Source organism: Thalassophryne amazonica, chromosome 3 (assembly GCF_902500255.1).
Source record: "Thalassophryne amazonica chromosome 3, fThaAma1.1, whole genome shotgun sequence".
Classification (NCBI taxonomy): Eukaryota; Metazoa; Chordata; class Actinopteri; order Batrachoidiformes; family Batrachoididae; genus Thalassophryne; species Thalassophryne amazonica.
This window is the reverse complement of record NC_047105.1, coordinates 64,698,485-64,712,286: the sequence shown is the minus strand read 5'-3', so window position 1 is coordinate 64,712,286 and position 13,802 is coordinate 64,698,485. Positions and strand designations below refer to the sequence as shown.

Sequence of the window (13,802 nt, the reverse complement as noted above, 5' to 3'; positions counted from 1 at the left end):
CTGTCTCGGCAGAGATGGCGCAGCATTTGGAGCTGTGCCAATGGAACGGAGGACGATTCTCGTTTCTTGACTACAAGACAAGAGTCCCAGTTAGTTACTTTAATCCACACAAAAGTGACTCATGATATTTTAATGGCTTTGAGAGGGGTTAAGAAGCGGACTTGCCGTTTCTGAAGAGCAGTGAATCAAAGAACCAACGAGCTAGTGGATCGAAACATTGCTTCATTGGTTCACGCTTCAAAGTGGTGTCGCACTGCAAAAACGGTTGATTACAGAGCCGCTGCAGGGTTTGTAATCAACGTAGAGGAATGATCATTTTCCCGACAAACACTCTCAAAAACAACGGCCGCTCTGAAAGACTGATAAGGGAATTGTTAAGCACAAAGGCTATTGATATCGGTGGATTGAATTATTTCTTAATGATACTCGAAAAGAACCGGTTCTCAATACCCAACACTAGCTGCGCAGACCTGCTTAAAACTGTGTCCAGTGTTCTACGCCGAAGAAAATTAAACATGTTTATTTTCTTCCATCCTATGCACGTAGCCCTCAACATACTGCTGCGTAGGTAGGAAAACCTTGACGTAGAGCTGCTAAAAGTGGGCAGAGAGCTGCTCAACTCGGCGTAGACGATAAGCCACAATAAGCAGCTCTAAGAAAACGAGAAATATGAAAGGGGCTTAACACACTTTTCCTGTTTCACTAACTTAGTTACTTTTATAATTGAGAAATCAGTAAAGTAACTAAGTTACTTTTTCAAGGACTAATCAGTAATTGGATTACTTTTTCAAAGTAACTATGGCAACTAGGGATGGGCATTGATAAGATGTTATCGATATCGATGCCATTATCAATTCTGCTTATCGATCCAATTCCTTATCGATTCCCTTATTGATACCTCGTGAATTTTGTACTAAAAGTAGGCTTTACAGATTTTCGATGTATTTCATTGAGACTTAAAGTAAATACATCTGAAATTGGTCACTGTATCTTTGATCTCTGGACATAAATAAAAATAAACAAAACGGTGTTTTGCTTCGAAGTTATTAATTCAGATTCTATCGTTCTAACTTGACTCGACAGAGAGCCGCGCAACGTTTGGAGCTGTGTGAACAGAACCGAGGACGATTCTCGTTTCTTTCTCGCAACAAGACAGGAGTCCCAGTTAGTAACTTTAATCTGCACAAAAGTGAATCACGATTGACATATTCAGGGATGAAAGTGGTGAAAAACAAAAAAAGCTGAAACCCAAAATTACCCCCCAACACCACCCGCACGAAAATGTTTCAATTCTAGAACCTCTGAAAAGCAATCTGGGACTATTCCAGCCGATAAACTGGAGTGAGTGCAGCATCCATTTAGGTGAGAAGAGAAAAAAAAACTTTCCTTATTCAAATTCATTCCAGTAGTATTCTGCTCTTACTAGGATGCAGCAGTTTTCTTGTTTGGCAGATAGTTCTGGAGGAAATCACTGAAGTAATTAACACATTGAAAATATGGTTTGACCGAAACAAATTGTCATTAAACTTAATTAAACAGGGATGAAGTGGAGGTGTAAGAGTCACTAGGTGTTCACAGGAAACGTTTATTTATTTCTGTATGTATGTATTTATTATTTGTTCATTGTTAGTTGCTTTCCTGTTGTTTCTATTCAGGTTCTTTTTGTCTCTTTCTCTAAAATTGTATATAATAATTATTAGATTATTAATATATAAACAAAAATAAATTTAAGAAATATTACAATTTGAAAACATGCACCCGAACGTGATGACAGCTGCAACTGCTTAATGCTAACTTTTAACATTGAAAATGCCATAGACATGCTAACGCGTTAGCATCACTGCCGTTTTTAAGTTATAAAATACATCTATCAACTGTTTCAGAAGACCATAACAGGTCGGTTTAATATAGAAAAGGTAAATAATACTCACAGTCGTATGCTCTTTAGGGTTTTAGCGGGGGAAAATTAAGCGAAAGAAAGAATAAATGAAGCAATAGATCGAAGCATTGCTTCAATCTGCGAACCACTGCTTCGATTGGTTCAAAGTTCAAAGCAAAGCCGCGCTGCAGAAAAGTTGATTACAGACCCGCGGCAGGGTCTGTAATCAATGTAGAGAAATTATCATTTTCCTGACAAACACCCCCCAAAACAACGGCCACTCTGAAGGACCGATAACAGTATCGTTAAGCACAGAGCTTATTGATGTTGGTGGATCAAATCATTTCTTAACGATACCCGAAAGGAACCAGTTCTCGATACCCATCCCTAGTGGCAACACTGCTCGTCACCAAGCAGATGTGCTGGTTCTTGCACCAGCTGTATTGCCGTCAATGAAATTTGCCAAAAAAAATAAAGAAAAATTTGATCTGGGCCAATTTCGGCATGGGGACGGGGATGATAAACTGTTTTTTTTTATGTGGGCCTTAGTAATTAAAGTGAACAGGATTGTTTAGAGTGATCCAGTTCTTGTTTATTCGCTTTTGTTCGGTGTGATTTTCATCATACTTTCCCCCATCTGTTCCGCCAGGTCAACTGAGCTGCATTGCTTTCCCAAGCCATGAGGAAGCATTCCTACGTAACACTGTGGGTGCTGTCCCATACATTGTAGTACTGGGCCAGGACTGTGCTGCCCGCTACCAGCTGCTCAACTACCTACTGGGGGAGAAGTTGCTGCCACTGGGTCCAGAGGCTGGAGAGGCTTGTGGAGGGGTTCAGGGCACTGTTTGCAAAAGGAGGAAGCTGTGTTTTACCCATGGTGGACAGAGGCGGCTCAGTTTGGCGCTGCCTGGCCAGTATGAGCTGGTGCATCAACTGGCTGCTAACTGTGGCCGATGGGAAACTGTGCCCCGGGAGGACTTGGAGATCCATGAGGAATGTGAGGACCCTGCACACAGGCTAGCAGAGTTGGAGATCACACTGCATCACCCACTGCTTCAGGTAGACATCTAATCATAACTAAGAAATATGTATTGTAATTTGTTGACTCCAGCCAGTCAGTGCTATGTCCACATGTGGTAAGGCATTTTTGTATTGATGCTCACTGTTAAGTTTTCCTTGTAACTGTTAACATTTTTATTCTTTTGTATTCAGATGTATATGGTAGGTATTTTTTGTATGAATATTTATAATTTAAGGTGAGAGCAGATAGATCTGTGACTGGGTGAAGCACAGATGATGATTTAGGACAGTTCTTTTAAATCACAGAGGAGAGAGGTTTTGGAAACCTAGGGTTTGACAGTAACGGTGGTCCAATTGTTTTGGACTTGAAAATGTATCAGGCAAGTGGAAATTGTCTCCTACCAGTGCAATGGACAGCAGGGATCAGCTATAGGGGTTGCCCGCTCGACACTGGCAATGAACGGTGCTATCAGACTAGTGCAACATGTTTATTCATTTTCATGTTCATTTACTTTGAGACCCATTTGGATCGAAATCGGGTTTAAAAAAATCAACATATTTCATTGATGTTCCTAGGCCTGCAGAGGCAGATATTTTTGATTGATTTAGGATAAATCAAACCAGATTCACTAACTCCATGTGTGTTTACTCTCGCTTTGTGGTGTCTGGAGTGAGTAGGCACGCAGGTGTTTCTAATGGATTGGATGGCTTATGTGACGTAAACTTTTTACCATAGTGCTGTCTGCATGAATTAATGAGATTTTCTGTGTGTTTTGTTCCTGCTCACAGAGACTGAGAAGCAGGCACATAATCAGAGGGGATTCACTTTTGACAACATTTTATAGAGGATTTTTTTATTTTTATTTTTGAGGTTTTTTTTTATTTTGCAGGTTAGGTGAATTGGAAACTTTATAATTGTCCAGGTGTCCCTTGTAAAAGAGATCTCAATTTCAATTGGACTAACCTGGTTAAATAAAGGATAAATTAAAAAATTGACAAGCTGTGTGTGTGTGTGGGTGTGTGTGTGTGTGTGTGTGTGTGTGTGTGTGTGTGTCCGTCCGTCCGTCCGTCCGTCCATCCATCCATCCATTCATTTTCTAAACCTTCTTACTCCAAGTAAAGGACATGTCATGCCAAAATCATAATCAAGTTTTAGGCTGTTAGTGACCATCCAGTGATATACCGGGATTACATTGTGCACTTCCATGACTGGTTTTAAAGTATACGGCATTCACAACAAACTGTTACATAGACTACTGAAAACACAGTACTTGTGACTACTCGTTTTTCCGAGTGTTTCCAACAGCATTTAAGTAGTATTCAGGAAAATGTCCCAGCGCGCATTTGAAATGTAACTGGTAATGCCAAGAATGGAGTTGCAGATAATTCCAAAGTTTATATAAGTGTGATGTCATGTTATGATGACTTGTTTTTAAGTGAAAACTGTTCATTTTTGATGCAGTCACTATAAAAGCAGCATCTGCTCTTCACTGTGAGAAGACTTACTGCGCCTGCATGGCCACTAGTCAGAAATGCACCCTGTTAAGCAGTTTCTGCTCAAGGTGCAGCTTTGTGCACGCTTATAAGTGTTATTATTAATATAACTGTGAAAAATCTAAAAATTACATATGTGTGATCAGACAGCTTGAAAAACAGCGGAGAGGTGTGCATGAACATTAAAATAACATGCTGTTCCACACACATCAAGATCCAAAATCCGACAGACTTTCTCAAAGTAAAATAAAAATAAAGCCTACCAGCTCCACTGAAGACAAAAATAAATAAATAATACAAAGGGGGAAAAACTGAACAGGGCAGTCATCCACTTATAGAATGTTTCCCAAGATTAAATATGTTAAGTCCACTCCACCAAAGAAATCCCCATGCATGGATCGCGCCCACGATCGGCAATTGGAGAACAACATTCAGGTTCACTGTAAGTCCTCATGCTCGGATCATGTGCATCACCAGCCGGAGAACAATGTCCAGGTCCACTATAAAGCCTGGGTTCCACCGAATAATGAAGGATGAATAATGAGCAATGCAGCATGTTTTCTTTGCTACGAGAGGGTGTCTTCAACTATCGTGGGAGTTTCATGGCTCTGAGTGGCTCTTAGAGGCATTATCTTCAGGTAAGGAAGCTCCTGTCTGGGCATGGCGCTTTCAAGAAGTTCAAAATTTAGCAACAACAGCGTGGCGCAGTTTGTGTACGGATTAATGCAACGACTTAGAGGCATTTGCATAGTGCATACAAGTCTGCTAAAAGCCCATTATCCATGCACCTGGCAGCTATGCAGGACCTGAGAGGCTATTTTTGGAGCAGCTGTCCTCTTGCTCACACAATTCCACCTGCTCTGTGCGTTGGACTTTATATAAAATAATTATTTTGTAGTGGATTAATGATTTTCTGCTAAACCTTGGATGCTGAAAACACCTCTAATCACTTCTGGAATCACAGAGGACTGTTTCATCTGGACGTTCCTAGCTGTAAAAGTATGTCTGTTGTATGTAAAAGTATGTTGATTTAATATCTTGTTAATGGATCACATGAGCTCCACTGTGTGTGCGCACTGCGCACTGAGGCAGTGACTCATCACGCTTCAAACGAGCATTTAGGCAGAACGCCAGGTCACAAAACAGTGATTTTTCAGTCTGTATTGGATGAACACAAAGTTAAATTTTGGGTGACTGTGTGAAAGTGGATGTGTGTTTAAAGCCATGGAAGAAATGACTCCAGTGAAGCCGCTAAAAGCAGCGCAGAAGCTGTGCACCAACACAGAAGGAGAATGCGCAAAAGACCGATTTTGAAGACATAACACAAACTTAAAAGCTGTATCACGGTGACTTGTAAGCTGCGGAAGAAATAAAGAAATATATACATATTTGAAAATGATCCACAGGTGTATATACTAAAGCGGTCACCTCATTCTGTATGCAGAATGGCACCGCGCTTTTGCAGAAATAAACGAACAAACACAAAGTTAAAAGTGGAATCAAGGTGTAAAAATGACTGTTTAAAGCCAGGGAAAAATAAAGCCCGCAAGCCACGGATGGAAAGGAAGCCAGTTGAGCACAGAGGCGGCTGTCCATGAAAGGACAACAGCAGCGCACGTGTAAAGTTTATAGTGGGATCACAGTTTGTGTTTTTAAAGCCACAGAAGAAATAAAGCCAGCGAGCCGCGGAGCCAGCGAGGAGCACAGAGGCGGCTCTCCAGGAACCCGTGGTTTGGTTCTAGCTGGTCTGGTGCATTACAGGTGGACAGCAGCCTGGCACATAGCGCACAACTGCAGGACTGTACTGGTGCGTCTATTTTTGGACTGCGTTTAAAAAATGGGACATCTTTAAATGCTGCTGTGAATCTATGAATTGAAAACCCACACTTTAAAGGGACCAGGTGTGGGAGGGCTGGAGGTTTGGACCAAACCCATGCCTAAACGTGCGCCAACATGGCGTTATCATGGCGCTATCACGGCACTACGTGGCTTAGTGTGACTGATGTAAGCCATTCGAGGCTCTAATGACCGGTCGGTCGTGGCTCACTAGAGGCTGCTACGTGGCACATGCGGGGTACAGAGAGGCACATAGTGGCACCTTCATAGCGGATACGTGATAGATCAAAATGTGGGTCATTCTTCGAATAATCGCTGACACACCCATGCGTGGCTCCTTATTCATCCTTCATTATTTGGTGGGACCCAGGCTTAATTCCTCATGCACAGACTGTGCACGATTGCCAGTTGGAGAATAATTTCCTACAGCAGCTCCATTGTCAGCTCCTCAAGTTCTCTCATGATTCTGGCATGTTAGATAGAAAGTCCATTATCTGTTGAGAATAATGTATTCTGACTTTTTCCAATGTAAGAAATACATCTGCATGTTCAGGCAGCCTGAAAAACAGTGTTGTGAAGACATTCCACGTTCACGGCGGCAGTAAAAGTGCGTACTATAACACAGACAGCGGCGTCACCACATTAGGTTCCAAAATCCGACAAACCCCGAAAAAATTAAGCGTTTCGTGGTGATGTGCGTCATCTTGTCTCTGTACATCTTATATAAATCCGAGCCTTCACTTTCGAATGAGAGCTTATAAGCTTTCATTTGAAGCTAGACGTCGCAGCGTTCGTTTCATTTTGGGCCATTGGGATATTTGCTTTTTCTAAAATGTATGTCACACGCCAAGAAATGCGGAGAAAGAGTGAGACGTTTTACGAAATGCACCTGTTAACTGTTAGAGCAAGAAGAATAATTAGCAATAAAATACATCAGCGACAACTAATTATTACTGCATGTGCATGGCTAGACTTACAGTCATGAATACTTTGATGCTGTGTTGCTAACTGGGACGTTAAATAACGTGCAACGTGTCCTTTAAAGGTTATGGGGTGGGGGGATAAGCTGTTGGCTGGCGCATATCCCAGCAGTCGTAGGGAGTGAGGCGGGGTACACCCTGGACAGGATGTCAGTCTGTCACAGGGTCACATATAGACAAACACATTCACATCTACATGCACTCCTACGAACAAAGTTTCCAGTTCATCTAACATGAATGTCTTTGGATGTGAGAGGAAGCCGGAGCACCCGGAAGGAACCCACACAAAGATGGGGAGAACGTGCAAACTCCACACAGAAAGGGCACAGGTGGGAATCGGTCCCATGACTTTTTTAGCCTGTTCTGTCCTCGTAGCTGGCAGGTACTCAGATAATGGGCTTCTAACAGCCTCGTCCTCACCACAAACATGCCTCTAACATCCTCGTTTGTCCTCGTAATACCGCTTACACAGATCGCCCCACACTATTTTTGCTGAATTTTGAACTTCTTGAAATTAGTGCCGCGCTCAGAGATGAGCCTTGTTAGCTGAATAATCTGCTTCTAAGAGCCTCTCAGAACCACTATTCTCCCACATTTCTTGAACAACTCCACTCGTACAAAAAAAAAACACGCTGCATGTCTCATTCGGTTTGACCAGGGCTTCAAGCAGCAGACCTTTTCACTGAATATGCGCTCATTTAAGATTTAATGTCCATTAGCGTAGCACAGCTGCATATTTGTTAAACATAAAGCTGTGTTAAAGTTTTTGATTCGTTCAGCTTTTCATTCATCTTTTAAATTTGTCTTGATCAGGATAACAATTAAAAGAATAATATGGTGAAAAATCAGTTTATATTAGATTAATCACCTGATTTAAAAATAGTTGCTGGATTAATCAGTATAAAGTAGTAGTGGCAGCCCTGCTCCAGTGTTACCTCTCCCATGGACCAGTGGATTTTAGAGTTGTCGACATCTGAAGAATATTTGTTTGTGATGCATGCTGTCTGTAAATTTATGCATTGCTGGCCAGGTGTACTTGCTGCATATACCTTGTATGTAATATTTGTAATAAATGACTTGCTTTTTTTTTTTAAGTATTGTGAATTTTATATTGGGTACTGTGTTTTTGATGTTTATGGATGTAATTAGGTGTTTAAGATGCCACCAGTAAACAGCTTTTATATCTCCTAATTTGTCTTTTGGCAGTACTTTCATAGAAAATATGGTTTTGATTTATATATTTAAAAAATACCACAAGAAAAGCTCATTTTTTCTTTTTTATTGAGCACATGCAGGTTAGGTGAATTGGTGACTTTAAATTGACCATAGATGTGAGTGAGGGTGTGAATGTGTTTGTCTATATCATTTTTGTCAAAAACTCTATACGGATATTAATCACAACTAAGTAATACTAAAGGTTTATTAACGGACTACGCAGTCTGTACGGGAAAATATCAGACCAAGGTGTTCACAGTATAGCCGAGCGTTAGCGAGGTCCGTGTGAAAAACAGAGCTCTGACATTGACGTACAGACTGAGTCCCTCTGACTATGATGTAATCTTTATTTCAAACATCAGTCCCTTTTGTGTTTTGCACCTTTTCATGAATTTTTTTTGCACAGGCATCTGTGTTGCACTAGCATTCTTTGTTTCTTTACATTAGTCATTCTTATGATTTCATGAAAATCTAGTAAGTCCCTTCGGCTGCTCTCTTGTTTGCACTTGGGGTCGCCACAGCAAATCCAAGGTGGATCTGCATGTTGAATTGGCACAGGTTTTACGCCCATTAACCACTTGGCCACCACCCCTGCTTGAAAATCTGATTTGGGTTATTTGGTCGTGGGGGAGATCTGTAGCATTATTGTTACCTCCACCAAGTGACTGAAGGATGGGTATTATGTGCACACCTCTGTGTTTTGTTTGTCTCTGCAACTGTTAAAAATCGGTAGACTGATTCTGCTAAGTTTTTGGAGATTTTATTCTAGGGATCAAGAGCTACCTCAAAATATCTCTTTCTCGAAATTCATTAACATAGATAGGTTTTCCTTTTATTGGGTTTTTTCTGTTTTTATTAAAAAAGAACTTTACAAAAGTGTGATTCATAAGTCCTTTTCGACACACAGCAGTGAAGCCTTGCTGGCCTTCCGGCTGTGGTACCAAGAAATCCTGTCAAATGGTTATGAAGTGATGTTTTATACTATTACTTTACAGTCATTCCTTATCAGATGTGAATTGTGGAAATTGGTCTCTAATCATTTACACTGAGGCATTTCATTGGTGAGTATCACTCAGCCACAGCAACTAGGTCTTGCTTTGGCTATGGGCTGCCTACCCATTTAGCCAGCTTACGTAATGGCTCTGTTCTCATGCGATTCACATGACTAGGCCATTTAAAAAAAAATTAAATCCCGAAACCATTGCTTTGATTAAATTATCTTGGTTACAGTGGAATCCTGGGACATTGATTACTTGTGCATGCTTTTTTTTTTAAATTTGGGTTTGTTTTTATGAAATACAATTTTTGTCTGGTGCAGTGCAGCATGATGGAACAGATGCTGTGCAGTGCTTTTACACTGTACTGTACCTGTACATAAAATGGACATCCATAAAAAGAAAAATCAAACCATGGACATACAGTGAGGAAGATAAGTATTTGAACACCCTGCGGCTTTGCAAGTTCTCCCACTTAGAAATCATGGAGGGGTCTGAAATTTTCATTTTAGGTGCATGTCCACTGTGAGAGACAAAAAAAATCCGGAAATCACAATGTATGATTTTTTTTTAATATAATTTCTTTGTATGTTACTGCGTCAAATAAGTATTTGAACACCTACCAACTAGCAAGAACTGTTGTGTGGGCCGCCAGAAGAGGATGTACTGCTGGCCCGCCACCAAAGGGCGCCCTGCCTGACGTGCGGGCTTCAGGCACGAGAGGGCGCTGCCGCCACGGACACAGTCGGGAGTGACAGCTGTCACTCATTAATTCCTGACAGCTGTCACACATTCTTCATCATCGCACTCCATAAAGACCAGACGTCCTCTCCACCTCATCGCCGAGATATCATACTTCATTGGAGGTAATACGCTCAGCCTTTTTGTGAGATTTATGAATCTGTTATTGTGAGTGTTTGCAGGAGAACCGGTCGTTTTTGCGGAGGCTGTGCAAGACGGCGCTCCTTTTCATCTGAGACCGCTGCAACATATTGAGTGAGAGGTGGAGGTGGCATTCCCACCGCTGTTGTTACTGGGTGTACACACACCCACACTTGACTGTCTTTGTTCTTCGCCAGCAGTACCAGATCCGACAGTCGGGGACGGTGATCACCTGGGAATTCGGGACTTGGCGGCTCCAGTATTCACCAGGTTCTGTGGGGGCGGAAATCATGTGGTTCCGGCTCTTCTCAGGACAGACGTCTTCTATCCTCGAGCCTGCCCACACGTCACCTTTGTAATTTGACTGTAATTATATTCTGAGATTGTCTGTATGTTCGTTGTGCACATTTCACAACATTAAATTGTTACCTTTTGGCTCATCTATTGACCGTTCATTTGCGCCCCCTGTTGTGGGTCCGTGTCACTACACTTTCACAACAGGATATCTCGGCCAGCGTCATGGACTCCGAGGGGCGTCACCCGGCTGTTGAACGACCAATGGGAGAGCAGGGAGCGCAGGTGTCTGCAGGAGGCATGATTGGTGAGCTACAGCACATTCTCACCGCCTTTATGGCTCGGTTGGACCAAATGACCGAGCAAAACATCCTCCTGAACCGCAGGGTGGAGGCTCTCTCCGCACAGATGGCGGCGAGCGCTCAGGGCGCTGCTGCAGCTCGTCCTCCTGCCGACCCTGTGCAGAATATGAACGTTCCAGTGGTGGTTCAACAACCCCTCCCACCATCCCCTGAAGCATACATAAGCCCTCCTGAGCCGTACGGAGGTTGTGTGGAGACGTGCGCGGACTTCCTCATGCAATGTTCGCTCGTCTTCGCACAACGTCCCGTCATGTACGCGTCAGATGCTAGTAAAATAGCTTATGTGATTGCGCTGCTTCGGGGTAAAGCACGCGCCTGGGCTACGGCGCTCTGGGAACAGAACTCACAGTTGTTATCAGCATACACTGGGTTTGTGGGGGAGTTCAGAACAGTGTTTGATCACCCTAACAGAGGAGAGACCGCTTCAACTGTGCTGCTGTCAATGAGACAGGGACGCGAGAGCGCAGCCGCTTATGCAGTCAACTTCCGCATCGCGGCTGCGAGGTCCGGCTGGAATAGCGTTGCGCTCCGCGCCGCCTTCATAAACGGACTGTCGTTGGTTCTGAAGGAGCAGCTGGTAGCTAAGGAGGAACCGCGGGATTTAGATGGGTTTATCGATCTCGTTATACGGTTAGACAATCGGTTGGAGGAACGCCGTCGGGAGCGAGGCGAAGGACGTGACCGGATACGCGCCGCCCCTCTCCCTTCCGGGTTCGAAAAGGCGCCGCCCTCCCCACGCTCCACAACCACAGCGCTCCGTGGGGTAACAGCTCCCCCTGCTGACGTTGCTAGGGAAACGCACAGAACCAAAATGAGGAGGCTGATCCGCGGGGAGTGTTTTCTCTGCAGCTCAAAGGAGCACATACAGAAAAACTGCCCCAAACGGCCAAAACGACAACACTCGCCCTTAGAGACTGGGCTAAGGGGGGGTCAAAACATTCAATCGAGACACACACAGATTGCCACACGACTCCCAGTCACAATCCTGAGCGGGGATTTAACCCTTCAAGCCCCAGCACTGGTGGACACGGGGTCAGAAGGGAATCTGCTAGACAGCAGATGGGCAAGGGAGATAGGGCTCCCTCTGGTGGCGCTTCCTTCGCCATTACAGGTTCGGGCACTAGATGGCACCCTCCTCCCTTTACTCACACACAAGACACAACCAGTAACTCTGGTGGTGTCTGGAAACCATCGGGAGGAGATTGAGTTTTTTGTAACTCCTTCTACCTCCCGCGTGATTTTGGGCTTCCCATGGATGTTGAAGCACAATCCCCGGATTGATTGGCCGTCTGGGGTGGTGGTTCAGTGGAGCGAAACCTGCCATCGGGTGTGTTTAAGATCCTCGGTTCCTCCCGGTTACAGGCTAAGGAGGAGGTCAAAGTCTCTCCCAATCTGACGGCAGTGCCGGTTGAGTACCACGATCTTGCTGACGTCTTCAGCAAGGATCTGGCACTCACCCTTCCCCCGCACCGTCCGTACGATTGTGCCATTGATTTGGTTCCAGGCGCTGAGTTCCCGTCCAGCAGGCTGTACAACCTCTCACGACCTGAGCGCGAATCAATGGAGACCTACATCCGGGACTCATTAGCTGCCGGGCTGATCCGGAACTCCACCTCCCCGATGGGGGCAGGTTTCTTTTTTGTGGGCAAGAAAGATGGCGGACTCCGTCCATGCATTGATTACAGGGGGCTGAATGAGATTACGGTTCGCAATCGATACCCGTTGCCATTGTTGGATTCCGTGTTCACCCCCCTGCATGGAGCCAAAATCTTTACTAAGCTGGATCTTAGAAATTCGTATCACCTGGTTCGGATCCGGAAGGGAGACGAATGGAAGACGGCATTTAACACCCCGTTAGGTCACTTTGAGTACCTGGTCATGCCGTTCGGCCTCACCAACGCCCCCGCGATGTTCCAAGCCTTGGTTAACGACGTCTTGCGGGACTTCCTGCACCGATTCGTCTTCATATATCTGGACGATATTCTCATCTTTTCTCCGGATCCTGAGACCCATGTCCAGCATGTACGTCAGGTCCTGCAGCGGTTATTAGAGAACCGACTGTTTGTGAAGGGCGAGAAGTGCGAGTTTCACCGCACGTCTTTGTCCTTCCTGGGGTTTATCATCTCCTCTAACTCCGTCGCCCCTGATCCGGCCAAGGTTGCGGCGGTGAGAGATTGGCCCCAACCAACAAGCCGTAGGAAGCTGCAACAGTTCCTCGGCTTCGCTAATTTCTATAGGAGGTTCATTAAGGGCTACAGTCAGGTAGTTAGCCCCCTGACAGCCCTGACCTCTCCAAAAGTCCCCTTCACCTGGTCGGATCGGTGCGAAGCCGCGTTCAAGGAGTTGAAACGACGGTTCTCTACTGCGCCAGTTTTGGTGCAGCCCGACCCTAGCCGCCAGTTTGTGGTTGAAGTGGACGCCTCTGACTCAGGGATAGGAGCCGTGCTGTCCCAGAGCGGAGAGACCGATAAGGTTCTTCACCCGTGTGCCTACTTTTCACGCAGGTTGACCCTGGCTGAACGGAACTATTATGTCGGCAATCGAGAACTCCTTGCGGTGAAAGAGGCTCTTGAGGAGTGGAGACACCTGTTGGAGGGAGCGTCTGTGCCGTTCACGGTTTTCACTGACCATCGGAACCTGGAGTATATCAGGACCGCCAAGCGGCTGAACCCCAGGCAAGCCCGCTGGTCACTGTTCTTCGGGCGTTTTGACTTCCGGATCACCTATCGCCCCGGGACCAAGAACCAGAGGTCGGATGCCTTGTCCCGGGTACACGAAGAGGAGGTCAAAACTGCACTGTCGGATCCACCGGAGCCCATCCTGCCGGAGTCCACTATCGTGGCCA

The 13,802-nt window shown here is 44.7% G+C and overlaps 1 protein-coding gene across 1 annotated transcript in view; it reads left to right on the top strand.

Annotated features, from left to right (window-relative positions):
• dstyk (dual serine/threonine and tyrosine protein kinase) overlaps positions 1-13,802 on the top strand; it is an 81,286-nt gene that overhangs the window by 15,712 nt on the left and 51,772 nt on the right. Inside the window, exon 2 of the mRNA XM_034166562.1 lies at positions 2,529-2,938. Coding sequence (XP_034022453.1) covers positions 2,529-2,938 — 410 coding nt within the window. The remainder of the gene's footprint in view (positions 1-2,528; positions 2,939-13,802) is intronic.